Source organism: Phyllostomus hastatus, unplaced genomic scaffold, assembly GCF_019186645.2.
Source record: "Phyllostomus hastatus isolate PE091 unplaced genomic scaffold, TTU_PhHast_1.1 phas_scaffold_129, whole genome shotgun sequence".
Taxonomy (NCBI): domain Eukaryota; kingdom Metazoa; phylum Chordata; class Mammalia; order Chiroptera; family Phyllostomidae; genus Phyllostomus; species Phyllostomus hastatus.
The window spans coordinates 6,917,512-6,937,949 of record NW_025334009.1 but is presented as its reverse complement, the minus strand read 5'-3'; the positions used below and the strand labels follow the sequence as shown (position 1 = coordinate 6,937,949).

At 58.6% G+C, this 20,438-nt stretch overlaps 1 protein-coding gene across 1 annotated transcript in view; it reads left to right on the top strand.

The window, feature by feature from the left end:
- LIMD1 (LIM domain containing 1) overlaps nucleotides 1-20,438 on the top strand; it is a 53,150-nt gene that overhangs the window by 22,360 nt on the left and 10,352 nt on the right. Inside the window, exons 2-4 of the mRNA XM_045856802.1 lie at nucleotides 2,488-2,589; nucleotides 18,535-18,602; nucleotides 19,508-19,570. Coding sequence (XP_045712758.1) covers nucleotides 2,488-2,589; nucleotides 18,535-18,602; nucleotides 19,508-19,570 — 233 coding nt within the window. The remainder of the gene's footprint in view (nucleotides 1-2,487; nucleotides 2,590-18,534; nucleotides 18,603-19,507; nucleotides 19,571-20,438) is intronic.

The window sequence follows — 20,438 nt, the reverse complement described above, 5'->3', positions numbered from 1 at the left end:
GACTTGACATCTGACGTTTTTCGGGGGCACCACCCCCCCCATCGGCTGCATCTGAGTCAGGCCACAGCCAGCGCCCAGAGATGTCCGTGTGACCCACTTCTGTTTTCATGTGTTTGCTGAAGGCCTACTAAGCGTGCTCTGTCAGTGCCTGCCAGTGTTCAGAGATGAGTAAGACCCTGAGTCTCTGTAATAGACGCCTACCGGGGGGACGGACATGTGCACCCCGGATATGAGGGGACGAGCGGGAGGGGACAGGGTGGCACACGGAGCTACGTGGGGAGGGATTCACCCCCGTGGGTGCCCGGCTGGGCCTTCGTGGAGGCCAGGGTCAGGGTGCGGCCCACCAGCAGGGGCAGGCAGACGCCCGGGCATCGCGCACAGTAGGTGCTTAGTCCACTGGCAGCCGTGCCAATGTCCTCGCCTTCACGTCCCCACGCTCCCACACAGGGATGCCCCAGAGGCCACCCGGCCCGGCCTGCTCCGGTGACCAGTGCTCGGGGTCCCAGCAGCCGCTGCCCCTGCCCCTGCCCTGTCCCCGGGGGCGAGGAGCTGGCTGAAATGAGCCCCACGGAGGAGGGGTCGAGGCAGGACCCCGCTGTCTTCACGCTCAGTGTCCCCGCTGACTGTCGCAGCTCCGAGCGTGTCCAGAACCGATGTATGTCCGGGCGTCGGAGCAGCCTACGTCGTCTGTGAGTGAAATTCTCAGACAGGAGGACATGCGGATGCCTCTGAGGTCCTTGAGGGTTTTCTACTTCGTAGCTGTGGGGGCATGCTGCTAGCTCTCTGGCTTGCTGAGTGCGGAATACCAGCTGCCCTGCGGTCTCGTCCTGCATGCATGCACACGTGTGCACATGCCTGCACACACAGGCACACGCCTGCACACACAGGCGGTTTCACAGCGAGTAAAGAAAGAGAAGGTGGGAGGTTGGATTGATCGGTGTTAACAGAGATGGAATTGGGGTGGTGGGTATACGGGGGACCCCTGTATGATTCTTTCAGCTTCTCTGCACACTTGAAAATTTTTCGTCATGTCGAAATTGAAGAACCACAGATTGTGTTCTCTGGAGTTTTCCATGAACACAGTCCCCCAAGAGCAAGTTCCTGGGGCAGCACCGTCCTGTCCCTGCAGGTGGCCTCACCTGCTTCCCTGGGGAGTTCGGAGGAGCGGCCCGAGGACCCCTGGTGCGGTGCGTTCTGGGTGCACACGCTGCTGGCTGGCTGGCGTGAGTGCGTCCCGTGAGGGGTGTCGGCCGGGACTCCCTCTGATGGACGGTGGTGTGTCTGTTGGTCAGCGTGGGGTGATTGACAGTCAGAAAAACACAGGGTTGGGGAGCTCCAGCCCGACGGATCGGAACCAGAGCTGGAAGGGGCCGCGCCCCCCTCCCCCCCCCCGCCCCCCCCGCCCGAGTTTGAGAGCTGGTACCCGGAGAGCCTTCAAGAGCTCACCTCGTGCGCAGGCACCTTCTTGCTGAGCGCGCGCAGTAGTGTGTTTATCATCCTTTCCGTTTACACACCCGCTTCTCGAGCCTCCACCGAAGGAGGGGCCCCGTGCTCAGCTCTGCTCACGTGTCTGGCGGCAGCCCTGAGAGAGGCTCCCGCGCCCCGGTGCGTGGGGGACCCCAGACGGTGGCGTTACTGTTCAAGCCCGGGTCTTTCAGAGACCGCGTCGTGGCCGAGGTAGACGAACTCTTCGGAGCTCTTGGTTTGCCAAGCAGCCTCTCCTGCCGCTCCTGCAGACGTGCAGGCCCGGTGGGACGCTCCTCCCTTTCCGGATGAGGGACCGATGCTCCGAGAGCTTCCCAGGTGCACTCCCGCCAGGTGGGAGGCGGCCTGGCTCTCTGACTTCTGCTTCGCTGCGTTGCCTCAGACTCAGAGGGCTGGAGGGGTGGGGGGAGACCTGGAGGGCATGGGGGCAGGGTGCCAGGCAGGGGGGCCTATGAGCAAGGAGGCTAAGAGCTGAGATCCGGGGTGGGGGGGGTGTGTGTTCAGAGGTGAGGCACCAGGGGAGAGCCCCTGCTTCGCAGACCGCTGGACCTGGGGCTGGGGGCCTGGTACTTTTGTAAGAAGTGAGGATGGCAAATCCTCGTGGGTGGTTCCCACTGAGAATGAAAGGAAGTCGTTTACGTGAAATCTTGCGATCTGCGTGCTTGGCGTGTTGCAGGCGTGGCGCGGTGTTCTGGACGTTGTGTTAAAGACGGCAGGAGACTCCGAGAGCTGTGGGCAAGGGGGCAGGTGGGCCGGGTGGAGGTGTGCAGAGCGGAGGGCGGCGGGCGGGGAGCTGGTGGCCGTCCCCTGCTGCTGGAAGCCTTGACCCTTGACCAGCTGGGCGAGGGGGAGAGGTGTGAGACAAAAAGACATTTCGAAGGAGTAGCCCATGGGGTGTGGTGAGGAGCTGCTTGTGGAGAGGACTATCTGGCTTTGTCATGGGCTTGGATGACGCGGGTCACCCGCCCCTCCTGACTCACTGGTGCTCTCTCGCCCCCGCAGGTACCTGCGTGAAGTGCAGCAAAGGGGTGTTTGGGGCCGGCCAGGCCTGCCAGGCCATGGGGAACCTCTACCACGACGCCTGCTTCACCTGCGCGGCCTGCAGTAAGTGTGTTGGGGGGTGGGGAGGCCGGGCGGGCCGTGGGGGTGGGGAATGGGGGGAGAGGGAGGAGCATCCACCGTGGAGACACGGCCCCCCACCCTCTGCGGCCCCACTGAAGGGACGGTGCCTTCCAGAGTGGGGCTCCGTGCTAGCACGGGGCCTGTCCCTGGCAGCGGGTCACAGAGCCCCGGGGGGTGCCCTGGGTGGACTCCGGGGGTAAGTTGAGCGGTTTCTGAGGGATCCCCAATGACGTCGGGTTTGTGATGCCAGTCGGGGGTCTCCGAAGAGGGCGAGGGAGGAGCACAGGGCGTTCCCATCGTCCACCCGTCGTGGCCGGTTCTCTCCCCACGGTGGGGGCCGCACAGAGACCCCAGTGGGACGCGGCCCCCTCAACACACTGCCTCCATCCAGGCTTTGACTTGAAGGCTGCCGTGTGAGTGTGAGCTGTGGCTGTGTACGCACCCCTCACGAGTGGCGGTGCCCAGCAGCACACCCGTGGGCACCTCTGTCCTCCTCTGGTTCATGTGTTGTGGCCGCGGCAGCCGCCCCAGGAGGGGGCCGGGCCTGGGCCCGGCTCCGCAGACTTCTCGCCGGCCCGGTGGCGACCACAGTGGGCAGGCGCCAGCACGCTGGCCGAGGCTGACCGAGTCAGGAGCTGTGCTCGTTTCACCGTCTCTGCCGCCAAAGATCAGGTGCGAGGAGTGACTGTTGCTGGAAAAGGTCCCTGTGGTGTCCTCCAGCTCTGCAGCGGGGCCAGCCGCTGTCAGATGAAGGAGACATGACCACCCGGCCGGAGTGTCAGGGACGAAGGGGCCGAATCGTCTGGCCGGCGGCTCTCCGTCCCAGCTGCTCCTGAGAATCGCTGGGGCGATGAGAGCCGGCCGTGCCCCCACCCGCCGCTGCCACCAGCAGAACCTCCGGAAGTCTGTGGGTGGGATTTCTGGGGCGGGGGGGCGAGAGTACAGCTCAGAACTCCTCAGGCGCCTCTAGGGTGGCCAGGGCTGAGCACCCTGGGGGGGTGCCAGGCCGCTCCTTTTAGGAGTCAGGAGGAGGGCGGGGAGGGACTTGCCTGGAGCTGGCGCGTGGCACAGCCCTGGTGGCCCCCCCGGCTCCCGGTCTATGGGGAACCAGGTGGGCCCGGACCTGCCTCCTCACCTGCCGGGCCTCGATGGCCGGGCTCGGGGCGCCTGCGACAGTCCTCACCGCGGCTCCCCGTGGAGCGCGTGCCTGGGAGTGCGTGGTTTGCTCGGGGACCAGCATTGACCGACCTTCACAGGGAGCACCTGTGGGGACTTTGAACCGGACCCACAGTCTCCCGGGCATCCTGGGCGGGAGTGCTCTGCCCCGTTACCAGGCTCCCCAGGCCCCGGGCCTGGCCGTGTCTTTGAGCCGCGTCGCACTCTGCCAGGTGGAGGCGCACGTGTTTCCTGCCCGTGACCACGGGGACCGTCCGGTGCAGGGGCGGCGGACTCTCGCCCTGTGGGGGTCGGCCACTCTTGGTCTCATGTCCGTTCAGCACGCCGATCCCAGCAGTCCCGGCGGCCACCCTGCGTGGTTCCCTGCGGACGCCCCTGCATCTCTCTGGCCCCCTCACGAGGTCACGGGTGAAATGAAATCTTTGACACACGTTTCTTCGGTAGCTACGAGAGTTACGATCGCCTTCTTTTCGCAATTACCCTTGACTCTTGGCTCCTGCCAAAGTACGTCTCAACATTGGCTCTGTTTTCCAGGATAAGAAGAAAATACTGAGTAGAAGCTGTTTTTTTTTTTTCTTAAGCATTATTTGCACTAAGAAAGGGGTTGGGGAAAAACATTATTAATAAGTTTGTTGGTTCTGCCTGTGGCTCCATGACTAGCTCTCGATTTCTTGACGAGTGAGTGTATCTTGCTTCAAACTATGCCGGGCACGAAGGCTTAAGGAGCCCAGCTGGCCTGAGTGTTTGTTTGGTCCGGCATTCAAGGCCCTTAGGGTCTGACCCTTGTCGTTGCTTCCCACTAACTTACCAGGTCAGACGGAATTTCTCTCCCCACACCCATGTCTCTGGACACACAGCGCCCTGGAACCTCCTCTCCCTACCCCGCACGTTTGCATTCTGACCGGCCTGTAGGACCCAGCTCGAGGGCTGCCTCTTCCAGGAAGCCTTCCCTGTTCCCCCAGCAGGAAGGAACCACTCTCCTGGGCCTGTCCTGCCCTGCCGGCTGGTGGGCGCCCTCATACCGACTGTGAACCACATTCTGTCACTCCGCCCCGGCCCCCCAGGCCCGAGAGCGGAGCTGCCGAAGGCCTGGGGACCGGGACTCCTTCTGGAAGTGAGTGCCACGCACTCCTGGGTGCCTAGGCGCCCGCGTACACGCCTGTCGTGTGCAGACACAGCTCCCTCTGTGCGTGGACGGAGCAATCGGAGACCAGGCATGTGTCTGAGCAGCGTCGCTGAGCAGCGTCGATACTAGAGGTCCTTTGCCTTTGCTCAGGTGACTTCTTGCTGCCCTGTACCGGCTTGCAGCAGGAGCAGGGCCCAGGGTGCCCCGAGGCCTGGCTGGGCAGGTCCTCAAGTCTGCGCATGACGCTCAGGGTGGAGGGGACGGCATAGCTGGGGCCGGGTTCCTCCACGCTTCCCCCCCCCCGCTGGTGGAGCTGGAAACGGGGGCCCCGAGAGGGGAAGGGAGTCTCTCAAGTTTGGAAACCTAGCACGGAGCTGGCACGAGAACCCAGGCCCCCCCAGTCGAGACGAGGCTTGCACGCCCCTGTTTTCCTGGCTGGCCAGTGTGTGTGTGTGTGTGTGTGTGTGTGTGTTCCCGTTTCCCCCGTTTCATTTACGACGGCTGTGGAGATGCGTTCCCGTCGGCACGCACACGCACACACTCACTTCTTGGATTGCACCGATGGTGCATGAAAAACAACGTGCTGGGACCTTGTCAGTTCACACCTGCTCCGAGGCAAGGCCAAGGCCTGACGGGTCTGCCTGGTAGAGACGCTCTGAGCCTCCTGTAGGTGCAGACAGTTTATGACTCGTACAGATGAGGGGACGAAGGACATGCCAGCGTCCCGGGTCCTTGTCCCACACACCTGAAGGGAGGACACAGGAGGGGCCCCGAGGACGGTTGTGGGGCAAGGAGCAGCCAGTCCCAGATGCAGCCCGCCTCTCATCAGAGAGGAGACACTGTCTTGTCTCAGTGACTGACAGGCACCCGGGGAGCCAGGAAGCTGCTCTCACTGCCTCTGGTCGGTCCTCTTGGGTCCTGGGAGGGTCCCAGGCGTCCCCCCTTAGGCCTTCTCCTCCATGGGGGGGGTGCAGGGTCTCCGGGGCCTCACCCTGGTTCCCCGCTGCCCACAAGAAGCACCAGTGTTCAGTTCAGTTGTTTTCCGCTGTGAGACCAGCTTGGCAGCCACAGACAAAGGCTGAGAGGCAGAAACCTGTCCTGTTCCTGTAACACGGGCGTTTCACTTGTATCTTCCCTTCCAGGCTTTGCCCAAGTGTATACAAATTGGTGCACAGTTTCTCCCAAGTTCCAGTCATTGTAATCATAGCACATAAAGTGTATCCTCTTTGATGGACTCTTTTGTCATAAACTCTGCCGTCTTCACAGTAATCATTGGGGCCGTTCCCTAGTAACCGAGGGCGTCCCGTGGTCTTACCGCCCCGAGCTCACTGGATTCCAGTCTGCTGGTTATCGCCCACGGGCGCCAATGTCTTTGCGCATGCATCTTTTTCCCCTCTGCTGAATTGTTTCCTTGGTGCTCGCTCCCAGAAGTGGCTTCCGGGCGCAGCGTGTGTGGGCGTTTCTGTGGTTTGTTCAAGTGCCCTTCTTTCTCACAGCGGGTGTGTCGGGTTGCCGTGGAGATGGGCGCTGTGGCTCTCCCTGCCTCCCCCGCAGGCCCTGCCCACCCCCGGCGCTGGCTGTGCCCGGGCTGGGCCCTCGCAGGAAGCCTCCGGGTGCACCGTGGGGCGGGAGGGAGGGTCGTGGGGAGCGCAGACACGGCCTGGCCGGTGGCCACGAGCACTGCGTCTGGACACTTAGTGTCAAGTGGCCCATCTGAGGGGACGCTGGCGCCCGCCTGCGGCTTCAGGGAGGGGAAGGGAGAAGGGAGGGAGAGTGTCCTGGCCTTGCGGGGTCAAGTGGCATCCTGAGGGCACTTTCCAGGGCGGGCGCCGAGGGACAAGCGGCAGGGCCCAGTGTCCGCACGCCGGGGCGGCGTCAGGTCCCGAGCGCGTGCCTCCGTGCCCTTTGTGAGGACGGGCAGACGTCCATCCCAGGGTCCTGGGGAGACCGGTTTGCCGCGGGCGGCCCATCTGTAGCAAGACGGGCCCGTCACTGGCAGGCGACGGCCTAGATGAGACCTCCCACGTGCTTCCTGCCCCTGGGCTCACGGAACATGGGGTGCCCAGGTCGTGGGGGAGGAGGACTAGGGTGCAGGCAGTCCATGCTGATGGGACGTGTGTCCGGCGCCGGTGTGCGCTCAGAGGAAGGCCGCCCAGGGCCAGCTAGCGCCCATCCAGGGGACAGTGCTGGGGTGAGCAAGTCCAGGCCAGAGCTGGTGGTGACCGGCAGCGCTGGGACCCAGGGCTGGCATTCCCGGGTGGGGCGCACTGTGACCCACCAGGCATACCTGAGGGGAAAACCAACCCAGTGAGGAAGATGTGCCATTGCCCACCCCGCCTCCCACACGCCAAACGTCCGTCCGTGCCTGTTAAGGACCGAGCGTGGGATTTATAGCGAAGTCGCCCATTTAGACCCGGTCGGGGGCAGCTCTGAGTTGGGGGCCGCCTGCGCCCGGAGCGCCGAGGAGGGGCCGTTGGTTCCTGCAGGCAAATACAACGACGAGGAGTGGGCCCAGCGATGGAAGGGGGTCTCCGAGGAAACCCGCCCGTGGTTGGCGGCCCCTCCCGCAGTGGGTTCCGCAGCGCAGGAGGGCTCTGGGCAGCTCCTTGGTTTTCCCTGCCGAGTCTGAATACCGGCCCCGAGGTCCCGTTTGCCGTTGTCGCTGGCTTTGACAACGCGCGGAGTCTCGGCACTGGAGCCCGAGTTAGGGAGGGACTCCGTCATGCACAGCAGGCCTGCGTGCTTCAGACGGCCGTCCCAGCGTCCCCGGGTGCCTCCCTCGGTGCCTCATCACCAGGCAAAATGGGGCAACACTGAAGCGGTTTCACTGTGGGCTAATGGATACAGTGAAACAATGTTACCTGCGGCGGTTAGCAGGTGAGCCTTCCAGCTCTCTGCTGTCAGCTGGGCCCCACGGGCGGAGCCCTCCCCCCACCCCAGCCCACTCCGTCCCAGAAGAGTCCGGCGACTGCAGCGGCCTCATTGCCCTCCCTTTGCAGACGGGCAGGCAGGCAGACGGGCAGACGGGCAGACGGCGGCTCAGCAAGTTCAGTTTGCTGGCAGTTGGCTCCGTGGCAGTTAGGAACGGCGGTCGGCACTGGAGCCCAGGACCGTGTGCCCCCACGGCCCTCACTGTCCGTTGCTATAGCGTCACCTTTGCGCAGAGAGAGCATACGCCGAAGCAAGGGGCTGGCTCTGGGCGTGGGGTCTGCCCAGACTTCTCAGGTCCAGCTGCCGCCTGGGGGCTGTGTGGCGGCGAGAGGGCCGGGTGCTCGCATGCCCTGGGGCTGTGATGCAGAAGAGCCAGTGCCTGGGGCCTGGGAGAGGGGAGAGGGGACTGCAGCTGCACCCAGAGCAGAGACGTGGACCCAGGGCTTTGCTGGGAGTTCTCGTCCTCCTTGAGGCCTTTGACCCCTGCATGTCTGAGCCTCCGGGGCCGTCCCAGCGTTCCTCGTCGGATGCAGGGTTCACGTGGGAGCCTAGTGAGTCCGTGGGACCCCGGGGAGAGGCTGCAGACCAAGAGTGTGGGAAAGGAGTGGGCAGGTCCCGGAGGAAGTCGGCGGGCGAGGGAGAGATCGGAGACAACCGGATCAGACCGCGGGGCCGAGGGCTGTGCGGGCCGCTCACCCAGCAGGGCCAGAGGCTCTCTCTGCGTCCTCCTGCAGCAAGGCCCGTTCCGCGGGGCGCCCTGCCGCTGGCACCGGCTTGGTCTCCTCGGTCAGACTCCGCTGATTCAGCCAGAGGCCACCGAGTCCCTGGCGCAGAAGAACATCAGATTCTACGTGGATTGAGTCGGGGTTTTGCACTGCAGGTGGTCGTACCGGTAGCTTCAGTGGGGCGTACGTCCTGAGTGGCCACGCCTGCACTCCACGCACACGCGTGGGTTGGGGTGGGAGTCGGCTCTCCTCTCGCCTTCAGTCGTCCCGGACCACGGCGGAAACCTGGCTGTGCCCCCGGCGGGGCGCCTGCCTCCCCAGCTCTCCGCGGGGAGGGGAGAGCCGGCCGCTGGGTCAGGGGACCCCGCACCCGGTTGGCGTGAAGATGTCGCACCGGGTGCCTGAGTCAGAGCCGGAAGCCTGGGTTTAGGGAAGGAGGTCTTTCCGCAGGCCTGAGCTTTCCTCCGGCATCACAGACGCTCCCTGGGTCTCCTGGGCGCGATACAGTATATGATAAATAATGTGTGTTGCTATACTGTAGCTGTAAATCTATATCACATATGTGTAGATATAACAGTGCCCTTTCCCAGCGTGGCTCTTACGACTCGTCCTGTGAGTTGGAGCAGAGCTCAGTCTAGTTACTCCCTCACTCCCAGGGCGGAGCCTCCCTGAGCATTTCACGGAAGACCCCGCGGCCCACACGCACCGGCCCGGGCTGGAGCCCGTGGGAGCCGCGCTGTTCCCGGCGCTCGTGGGCGCCGGGGGCTGCTGTGTCGCCTCCGCCCTGCCCCGGCCCGGCCGTGCTGGTTCCTCCGCACAGTTCCACGCTCCGCTGAACAACCCCCAGGACCTTCCTCTCTGTGCGGGTGCCTTCGCCGATCGGGGGGGTGGGGGGGGTGGGGGGGTGGGGGGGGGGTGGTCTGGCCAGAGTGGGGACGGAAAACAGGAAGAACGGCCTCGTGAAACCCAGAGCGCACTGAGCGCGCGGGGTGGTGCGGTGAGTGGGGAGCGCGGGCCTCCTCCGCGCCGGCCGGGAAACGGGGGAGGCGCAGGAGCGCACGCTGTTCGCGAACCTTCCTAACTAACAGTCGGACAGAGTTAACCGGGGCCTGGATTTTGCGTTGCCTTTTCCCACGTTATCGTGAAAGTAAATCCGACAGGTGGGGATTACAAACAAAACCCAGCCCTGGCCCTGGACCGCAGGTGAGCCGGGAGGGAGGCGGGGCGCCTGGGGGAGTCGGGCAGGCGCGGAGGGAGCCGGTTCTCAGCCCCGGGAGGTTGCCGTCTGGGGGGACGCAGGGCCTCGGGCGCCCGGTGCTCCCTGCGAGCCCGCCCGCGCTGTGCTGGGCTCCCCGGCGCCGCCGCGGTCCCCAGCTCTGTCCTCCCCACGGCACCCCCCTCCCAAGGACCCCAGGGGGTTAGGGACCGGCCAGCCTGTCATTTCTGGGAACCGGCAAAGCCGAGGACGCCACCCTGAGTGCTTTTCCGCCCCCGCCCCTCTTGGCCACTGAGGCCGCCCGAGCCTGTGAAACCCTGGTCGACCTGTTTTCTGAGCCAAACCAGTGTGGTCCGTTGGTCTCTTCCTGCTGCTCTGTTATTGGCCATGTGTTTGCAGCGCGGCCCTATTCTGGGAGCTGCTGTGGGAAGAAGCGGATCAGGCAGAACTTCGTGCAGCCGTGCAGATGCGCGAAGCTGGCGCCCCCGTCAGACTGGGTCCAGCGGGTCCTTCACGTGTTCCTAGTTCAAGTACTCCAGCTGCGTCTTTAAAATTAGCTTAGGTTTACATACAGATAGCCACCCGGTGGCCACTGTGGACCACACAGGTCGGAATGACCGGTTCGATTAAAACACAGTCTAAAACACCGATTTGCAACCGGTGTGCTGCAAGAAATTTTAAAACATGCAGTACCTGACTATTTTAGTCAGGGGCACTGACCTCTTTTCCCTTCGATTGTCAAAAAAAAAAAAATGACAACAGCCAACACTGCAGTAGCTGTGCTGTGTGAATGAATGAAAATGATACCTATTTGTTTTGTCGGTCAGCACAACGTATGTTTTCCGGTGTGTGCCATAGAGCCTTAGAAATGAGCTTATGTGTGCCATGCAACCAAAAAGGCGGAAAATCGCTGGTCTAAACGATTGTTAGTTTCTACTTCCTTTTCTCAGACCTTCTCATCTCAATGTCAGGAAAACCTCACATTTTTACTTTTCAGGGAGCTACTTTGGAAACTGAAATTTGTGGCGAGGTCTTCCAGCCAAGGGCCAATTACTTTTCCGGAATAGAGGCAGTGCTTCTATTTGCAGAGGGGCGGGCCGAGGGGGGCGTGTGGCTGTTAGTTTGATTGATGGGTTAGAGGCCAGCTGTCTGTGACCTCTCTCTCTCTCTGACACCTCCACCGCTGGTCCCTGTGTCAGCCACACTGGCTCTGCCCCCTCACTTTTCCCTCTTCAACAGAAGGCACCCCGAAGACAAGTATAAAATATTCATTCATTGCATCTGTGGGAAGCAGCTTTTACAGGGGATTCCTGATGAGTCTGTACATTCATTAGTCAATATTTTATAAACTCTTAAATAAAGAGCACCTCTAGCTGGGTGGGTGGGCTGGGATGGAAGTAAAAGATAGAAAATTGTACTGCAATGACAATTAAAATAGTAATTTAAAAAAAAGAGCACCTCTAGCTACAGTCTTCTAAAGCTCTGGAAAAACCGGTGGATTTCAGGTGTGTGTATCACTAGCGGCAGGATGGTTCTGAAACTAGAATTATAAAGGTGTCACACTGACAAGCCTTCCCCCTCTGTGGCTTCCCCCTCGTATTTGATGCCGATTGTCCGGGGGTGGGCTGGGTCTCAGCCCTTGACCCCGATGAGTCTCATCCAGCGGCAGCATCGCCGGGAAAGGCCGGTTCTCAGCACCTCACAGACCCACTAGGTCCGAGTCTCCGGCCTGGAACCCAGGAATCCGTGTTTGGACACACCCGCCAGCTGGTGCTGAAGGTGGGGGGGGGGGCCTGCGGTTAGGGAGTCACGGCATCACAGCTTGGTGCCCACCCCGCCCCCGTTCCGGTCTGTCCTCGGTCTCCGTGGGCGCTGGCCGGCACAGCCACAGCCAGCTCCTGGGTGTCACCTCCACCCATGTGTGTGTGTGTGTGTGTGTGTGTGTGTGTGTGCTGCCACAGGGAGCGAGGACACCCAGACTTGCTTCCAGTCCCCTTCCCCGCAGTTCGATCCAGAAGGCCAAGAAACCCACCTCCTTCCACCTGCAAGCTGGCGGAACAAATCCGTAGGCAAGTGGGCCTGGCTGACACAGCCTTCGAAAGTGCGGGCCCCCTTATTGCGGGATTTCTGGAATGACCGCGGCCAGCTGCCTCCACCCGCCAGCTCTGAGCTCTCCGGGGGTTGTGCTGGTCCAGGCTGTGCTTTGGGGCCACCTAGTGTTGGCCGGCCGCTCCTGCGTCTCTGTCAGCAAGGACGGGCCTGGGTTCAGCACCTGAATGGGACTCGCAGGCCCTGACTCCAGGCATTTCCAGGTTAGCTGGTGCCTGTGTCCCAGGCCGGGGCTGGAGTGACGTCTCGCCCTCTGCCTTCCTGCTTCATTCTCCGAGTTGCTTGCTGTTATCGGCCCGACCAAACCTTCACGCGCCTGCGGGAGTCGGTCACCAAGCAGGAGATACACCCTGTGCGTGAGATTTGTACAGAGTTGTCGAGATAATCAAGCGCGATACAATGTAGGGGACGTGGCCGGTAAATAGAAAGTGCTTCAAAAATGGGAATTCCCTTCCCCAGTCGGGGTGGGAGCAGAGAAACTAGATTCCACGTCCCTAGTGCACCCCACAAGGGGGGCCCGGGGCACGGGGGGGGGCAAGCATGCACGCAGGACCCACAAACCTGGGCGCCACAAACCTGTCCTGCCCTCTCACTGCCTGGGCGAGCCTCGCAGAGCCTCAGAGTTGAGCAGATGCAGGCAGAAACACGTCACGGAGGAGTGCTGTGTTTGTATGAAGAGTCGAGGACACCCAGAGAGTTGGGAGCAATCCTGGGGTGTCGTTTCCAGGGATTCCCCAGAATAATCCGCTCCCGCCCCCTCGTGCTGCTCCGTGGTGGTTGTTGACGTGGGGTGGGTTTTGTTTCTGCCTCTCTCTCTCTGGTGGGCCCTCGCCACACTCGCTGAGACCCAGAGGAGGTGGCGCGGGGTGACGTGAGGACTTGTCTCCGAGAGGCATGTGGCGGGACAGGGGCAGAAAGGGGCCCTGGTGACGTGGTCACGTGGGAGAGTGTTTTTAAACATCTAACAAACTTTCGTAACATAGGAGAGTTCTAAATGCAGTGCCTGAAACATAGAAGCCAACCAGCAGATGGTAGCCTTTTCTCCCACTGACAAAATGCAAACTGAGACATTTGGACGTGGGGTTCGGTGTCTAAACTTAGATGCGCGTTTAAGACTGAAGTAAAAACTGGACTTTGAGTTCTCCAGGGAAGGCTCATAAGGCCCCACTCTCTGAGGTCTGTGGGGGAGTCCTCAATTTGTTTTTATTAATTTTTTTTTTTTTTTTAAGAAAGAAGAAGCAGGTACAACCTCTGAGCCCCTTCCCTGGCCTCCAGGCACGGGACTTCTCAGTTCTGGGGACGAGCAGCAAGAGAGTTTGTCGAGCCAGCCGTGCACTTTTTAAAATGATGGTCCTGCCCTGGCTGGCGTGGCTCAGTGGATTGAGCGCGGGCTGCGAACCAAAGCATCACAGGTTCGATTCCCAGTCAGGGCACATGCCTGGGTTGCAGGCCACGGCCCCCAGCAACCACACATTGATGTTTCTCTCTCTCTCTCTCTTTCTCCCTCCCTTCCCTCTCTAAAAATAAATAAATAAAATCTTAAAAAAATGATGATCCTTATGAAAAGTTAGGAAGGTTTGGGGGAGGGGTATGAGAGCTGAAAGAATCAAACGCAGAGCAAACGCCCAACCCGGGCACGTCCCCCCGTGAGGCAGGCGCCGTGTGTCCGAGGTACTCTCACTCTCAGGCAGAGTTCTTGTCCGGTCTTTTTCTTTGCATTTCTTCTTTCCGTAGTTGAAATACACAATTTTTAGATTCTTTTTTACTTTTCATATTATGACATAAGGAGTTTCCTTTAAAAAATTTTAAAAAGTGCTTTTTTAGATTATAAATACATAATTCTAGAAAAGTTTAATACAGAAATGTAGGAAGCAAAAAGTGAAATTTCTCTCATTATCTACCAATGTACCTAATACTATAAAAAACTTGAAACACTGAAATGTATAAAGTAGGAAGTGGAACTTCCCCTTCATGCAACTTACCAGTGATACATAATACGAGGTAAGATTTTTAAATTTTGTAAAGTTGAAAGCAAAATTTCCCTGCAATGCTATCTCCTAGTAACTACTACTAGTTTTATGTCTTCCCGGGTTGTGTGTGTGTGTGTGTGTGTTTCAGTGGTGTGTGTAAGTTACTGAAATGGAATGGTACTATAAATACAGTTGTCCAGCTTTCCTTTTTCACTGACTAATGTGTTTTGATTGTGTTTCTATAATAGAAGCATTTTCCAGTGTCACTAAAACACTTATTTGAATGGTATTTCAATGGCTACACAATATTTTAACGTTCAGATGTCCTCTGTTTTATGTACTCATTTCTCTGAGGCTGCCAGTTTAGATCTAAGTAAATATTTATTCACATTTCCGATTCCTTCCCTGAGCTAAGTCCCAGAACATCCCACAGAGCCAGAGAGAGGTTCCTTTCCAAGGAAGAGAGTTTGTGGCTTTACCCTCTCTCAGCCGTTCACAGAAATGTGCGGTGATGGCAATCACGAGCGACTGTCATCACTTAGAGAAAGTCCTTGTTGATACTTGTTGATATCCAAAGCGTAAAAGCTCTTGGTGAACTTGCCTTTCTTAGAACACCAGAGGCTTCAGCGGTCTGGCACGTTTAATGATCTCCCCCGATGATTTTGGAACAGAGGTAATCTGCCCTCTGTTAAAAGAAGACATTCATTCCCAGCTCAGATTCTTTAGAACTTCCGGGACCTACTCTTGGACCCAGAGCTGGGCATTCTGTCCCAATAGGTCAGAAGCCTGACGCCCCTGCTCACCTCTCTCTAGGAAGCCCTGTGGGGTTTTTAGGTGGCCTGCTGGCTCCCTCTAGTGGCCTCCCCGGCAGCTGCAGCCTTACCTCCTTTCTTTTCATCTTGGTGGGAAATTATAAGCCCTCATCTTGTTACCCTAGATTAGCAGAGTTAGGAAATACTTGTGAAGGTTCTGGAACTTTCTAGACGTGCGTAGAAGTAACTTGGAAGGAAGGACAGGAAATAAGAGGGTTTGGAGAGCTCAAGACTCCTGGCCTTCCAGCATGCCCCACTGCCACAGTCACACTCCTCATGCCGTGACAGTTTGTGTCAGGCTGTGAGTAATACGATTATTGCAGGAAAAAAAAACAATTAAAACCCTCATGATCATGCTCAGAGGTGGTGACTGGTACCAGCTGGTGTACCTCGGGGGGTGTGAGCGTGCACAGAATTCTGCCATCGTATAGGTGTGTGAATATGTATACCCATGCCTGCACACACACACACACACACACACACACACACAACACACACACTTCTGTAACCCCCCACCCCCACCCCTTCAAGTATTTTAAGTACGTCTCTGGGTCATTAAATCTCCTTTGGAAAGCCATCTATTCTATGCCTGCGTAATAGTATGAATACTGTCGTTTATGGTACCGGAGCTAGACGTGCAGCTGCTGTCATTTTAGGTGTTTCTGCACGATGCTGAGATGAAGACCCTTGAAACAACCGACCTTTGATTATGCCCTTGGATGCATTCCTGCATCAGGGTGTTTGGGTCAGAGTAACCTGAACTTTCTAAATTCTGTGAGCACCTCGCACCAGAGTTTCTCTCGCGCCCTTGGCCCAGGCACTCCTGTCCCTCCCTCCTGCTGGGAGTGTCTCCGTCAGCGTTGTTCACTCTGTCAGCGTCATTCATCAAGTCTCCTTGTCTGCGTGCGGCTCCTGCCGACCCCTGCCAGCCTGACACAACGTGGAATGTTGTTTTCGTTTGCAAGTTTTTTTAAATCATGAGACACATTCAAGAGTCTTCAAATAGTTTCTGGCTGTCCATACTTTGTCATCTCTCTTTGCCTACTTTTTAAATATTGGACGGTTAATTGGGTTCTTTGCATATTGGTATTAAGTTCCTGTTTGTCATGCTTTCTGTGGTTTGTCATTTGCCTTTTGTTTTATATAATTTAATTTAAAGAAGCTGTGTGTTTGTGTGTGTGTAAGTGAAGAAGCTACAGGAAATAACTTTAAATACCACCCTCAATGCACAAACATTTATAGGCTGTCATTGGGCTTATTTTTTTTTTTTATAAAGGAAGTGGACTATTGCAGGTAAATTGGAATCACCTGGTTTCCCATCCCATCTCCCCTTCCCCGGGGCAGCTGCCGTCGTGGATTGGGCGCTTGGGTCCTTCAGTCCCAGTCTTCCTGCTGTCACCGCACGTACAGGCATTACTGAACGACACACGGATTAGCTTGTGTGCTTGCCTTGACTTACATCTGCAGTATCTGTCCCGTTGGGCGGTGCTCCTTGTCTGCACATCAGCATGTTTAGTGCAGTGACTGCACAGACCCGGTTCGGGCCTTCCGCCTGCTGGGTGGGATCTCGTCCCTAGACTCCAGCTCCGAATTCTCGCTCTGCGCATGCGTCACTCTTTCCGTCCCGGTGAGCCCCGAGGACGCTCCCGGGCTCCCGGGTCCCCGTTTCAGCGCCGAGTGAGCGTCTGTCCGTGCGCGGTAGGAGACCTTCTCCAGAGGCGGCCCTAGGCCTGTCGTGGGTCCCGTGGATTTTCAGGATTATGGGTTCTTGCTACATTCTCCCCAAGGGGTCGTGCCAGTGGACCCCGCCCCCACCCCCCGCTCCCCCGCAGCAGCTGCGTGAAAGGCCCCCTGCTGGCCCGCAGCGTCCCCGAGACGTGGTGTCGCCAGGCGGCGTGGTTTTGTCCACCTGGGGATGCGATCGCGTCTCACCGTGTTTTAATTTGCGCGTCCTGATTGCCGGTGGGATGGAAGAGCTTTGAAAGCGGTTATTGCCTGGAATGTAACAAGGTTTCCCTCCTCTTTGCGCCTTCCCTGCCCATCCTTTGCCCGTGTGTTTTCCACTGGGTTCCTTGTCTTTGGCTCGTGGACTGTCGGTGTTCTTTGTGTTTTGGGTGCTAGTGCCCTGTTACGTGGGTTGCAGCCACCTTCTGGTCCTTGCACTTCCTCAGCTTGCACTTACTGCCCTTGGCCAGACCGTTGCCAAGCTCTCCTAGCACATAGCTGAGTTGGAATTACGTTGTTTCCTCAAAGAAAGTAGCAAACCCTCGGAACAGTGGTTCTCCAGGAACCAATCAGAGCGCTGGGGAAGCACGGGGGCAACAGGGGGTCTGGCAGCGACAGGCGCCACACAAAGGAGGGTCTGCCCGCCCAGGCCAGGAGAGGGGGGCCCTTCCTGAGAAGCGGGGTGCAGAGGGGAAAAGTGGAGGGTCAGCTGGAGTCTGCGTCCTTCTTTTCCTAACTTCCCTCCCGCCTCCCAGCCTGCAGCCACGCCCACCCGACCAGGCCCCGCCCCCCACCTCCTCCGGCCCCTGGCTCTCTCCGCCCACTCCGCAGCCCACTGGCCCCTGACCCTCTCCTTCCCCCTCCCGCCTCCCCGTGGAGGAGCGGTTCGGGTTTTCAGGAGCTTTATCCTTTGAACTGTGTTGTCCTGTGGTGAGCAGAAGCTCAGATTTTTGATGTCATACGTACTGTTTTTTACTTTCCCAAGATGTGCTTTTTGCGTCTGACCTAAGAAATCCTTTTCCATGCCCAAGTCAAAGGCAGTTGCCTGTGGTTCCTTAGAACGGCTTTCGTTCTCCGCACGGGTCTTCAGCCGTCTTGTGTCGTTGAACCCATCTCCTTCTCTGGGGCTTCTCCTCTGTGTGGGTGCTCTCAGCGTCCTCCTGGAGCTCCAGCAGGTCCCATCCACAGTCTCTCCTCTGTCACCTCGTGCTCTGCCTGCCTGGGGAGACCCACCTGGTGGGTCTCTCTGTGTCCCCGGCACTGTTCATGTTGGTGGCATCGGTGACTCTGATTTCCTGTCGTGGACCCTGGCTCTGGGGGCTTGGTTCCACTCATGTTTTGCATCCCTCCAGTTTCTGAGACTCCCGTGGCGTCTGTGGGGTACGCTTTGTGCCTGGCCCTGGAAGTCCTCTTGGAGGGGGGCATACCGCCGCTGAGCGGCAGGCCCGGGGCCTCCCCAGGGTGCTCCCGCTTACACTGAACGTGGGTCCTGCTGTGTTTTTCCGTAAGGGATCAAAGGAGCTGCTGGTCCAGTGCTCTCGTCGGTGTCCTGGCTTTGCGGTGACTAGAGTTACAGCCGAGGGCTCAGGGCGCTTTGCATGTTCCCCACTCCCTGATCACCCCATTTAGATCACGAGAAAACAAGAAAAATCATTATCTTTCCAACAATGTGTATTTTCTATGTTCAGATGAGAAAGATATATGAAAATAAGAATTGACCCATGTATAGGACTTTCCTGGTAGGCTGTCACCAGCAGTCCCGGAGAACACGTCAGGGGTGACAGGCCCCCACACCTGTGGGAGACAGAAACATCACAGGGGACTGTTGGCTGGGGCCCCCCGCCCGTGTGTGCCTCGGCCATCCCACCACCAGATGTCCCGCTGGCCTCTCAGTGGCATGGTTCCCGAGTCAGCCAGTGGCTGTCCCCCCGGGCAGCTGTCCTAGGGGGCCCCTCCTGGCCTCAGTCTGCCTGCCCCCATCCTGCCGGGGCCCCAGCAGCTTTCAGCAAACCAGAGACTTACCACAGTCGGTGTATTTCATGTGTGTTTCTGCTACAGAGATTCTTGCCTTTGTTGTGTCTTTGTTCACTGCATAGTAACATTTTCTTTTCCCCTTGCCTTTGTGTTTCTTCCTTAGGCAGGAAGCTGAGAGGAAAAGCCTTTTATTTCGTCAACGGCAAGGTGTTTTGTGAGGAAGACTTCCTGGTGAGTTTGTCACCCACGCCCGCCCTCCTCAAAGTCCTGGCCAGAGTCGGGGGCGGGGGCGGGGGGGCATCGAGGAGACGTGGAGGGAGATCAGGGGGTTTCTCGCCATGGCCTCCAGCGTCAGGGGAAGCTGCCCTGCTCTCACTCACTTTCTGCAGACGCACAGGGTGGCCGTGTTCCCAAGGCGAGTGACAGATCACAGAGCTTTGTGCTCTGAAGGGACTTGGGGGTCGCTCGGCCTGTCCTCTTGTCGCTTCACCCACTTCTGTCTACCCTGCCCCCGTCCCCACCCCAAAAACCTTCGGACTGGAACCCAGGCCCCCCTCACGGCTCACTCTGTCTGCACCTGTGCGGCCGCTGCTGACGTCTCACTGCCCACAGGACCTTGAGAAGGTCCCGTCACCTCTCTGAGCTTCCCTTCTGAGAAGGGGTGTACCATACAGGTTGCAGAATTGCTCTGAGGATTAGCATGGTGGTCTCAAACTCGAACACGTATCAGGATCTTCCAAAGGGCCCGTGAAAACACAGATTCCAGGGCCCCTGAATTTCCAGTTCAGTAGGTCTGGGCTGGATTCCACGAATTTGCATTTCTCAAGGTTCCCAGGGGATGCCAGGAAGGTGCCTGGCTCGGAACGACCTGATTGGACTGCAGCTTCCCTGGCATGCCGTGGGTGCCCAGATGTAGCTATTGTTGGGGCACGTGGTGTCAGTATGGGCAGTGGCTTTTGTGGCAAAGAACATCCCCGATTCATCACACAGCCGTGTTGTCCTCGGGGGAAGTGACAAATTCCTGAATAGAGGGACCCATCTGAGAACTTCCTCGTCGTCGTCCTCGTGGATAACGGCAAGGGGCCCGATTCCTGCACCCTACCTGCATTTGACCGTCTCTCCTCCTTCCCCCACAGTACTCCGGGTTCCAGCAGTCCGCCGACAGGTGCTTCCTTTGCGGCCATCTGATCATGGACATGGTGAGTGGGGCCTGCCGAGCCGGGCAGGAGCACGGAGAGAGGGGGAGGCGTTCGGGGAGAAGAGAGTAACCGTGGAGCACTGTCGTTTCCCAGCCTGCCTTGCGGCTGCTGCGGTCTTCTTAAAAGCACGTTTGGTGCGAGGCACGCCCCTTGCTCGCTGCCGTAGCTCCCACGTCCTTGGCCGGTGTGGGCACCAGCACCCTGCCCCACCCAGCCCGCACGGTGGTGTGTTTCAGACCATTGTCCCAGCTCCGGGCTGTCCAGGTCACACTGGCCTCCTCCCGATTCCCTGTGACCCCCGCGGCGGCCCAGGTAAGATGTCAGACGGAGCCTGTTTCTGCCACAGAGTTCTCGGCTCCCTTGGAGTCAGGGGCAGAGACGCAGGTAACGCTCTGTGTTCCTGCCCTCTGCCCTGCCCCGCTCAGCCTGCTCCTGAGATGAGTGTTTGAACCAGCGGAACAAGGAGCAGGTTTTACACCTTCTGTTCCTGGGTCAGCTGCTGGCTCCCTGAGCCCGTCACGTCTGTGTCTCTTCGGTGGGGACAGTTTTTCCTTCCCGCCCTCCTTGCAGGGTGAGGTTGTGGGCTTAAGGAGCACAGGGCTCTTTATTCTGTTTCAGGGATCAGATGGTTTACCACTGGAGATTGGTCCTGCAGAAGAACTTCTTTCATATACTGGTTAGAGAAAATGACTATGTGACATTTTTTTTTTTTTTTTGGTTAGGAAGAGTTAAATCCCTTTCTAAGCTGACACATGCATTCACTTCTGGAGAAGGGAATTTGCTAAGTGTGGCTATTTTTTTTTGCTTTTACATTATTATTGAGAAGCAACTCGTAGAATAAAGGGAACACATCTTCCATGTACAGCTA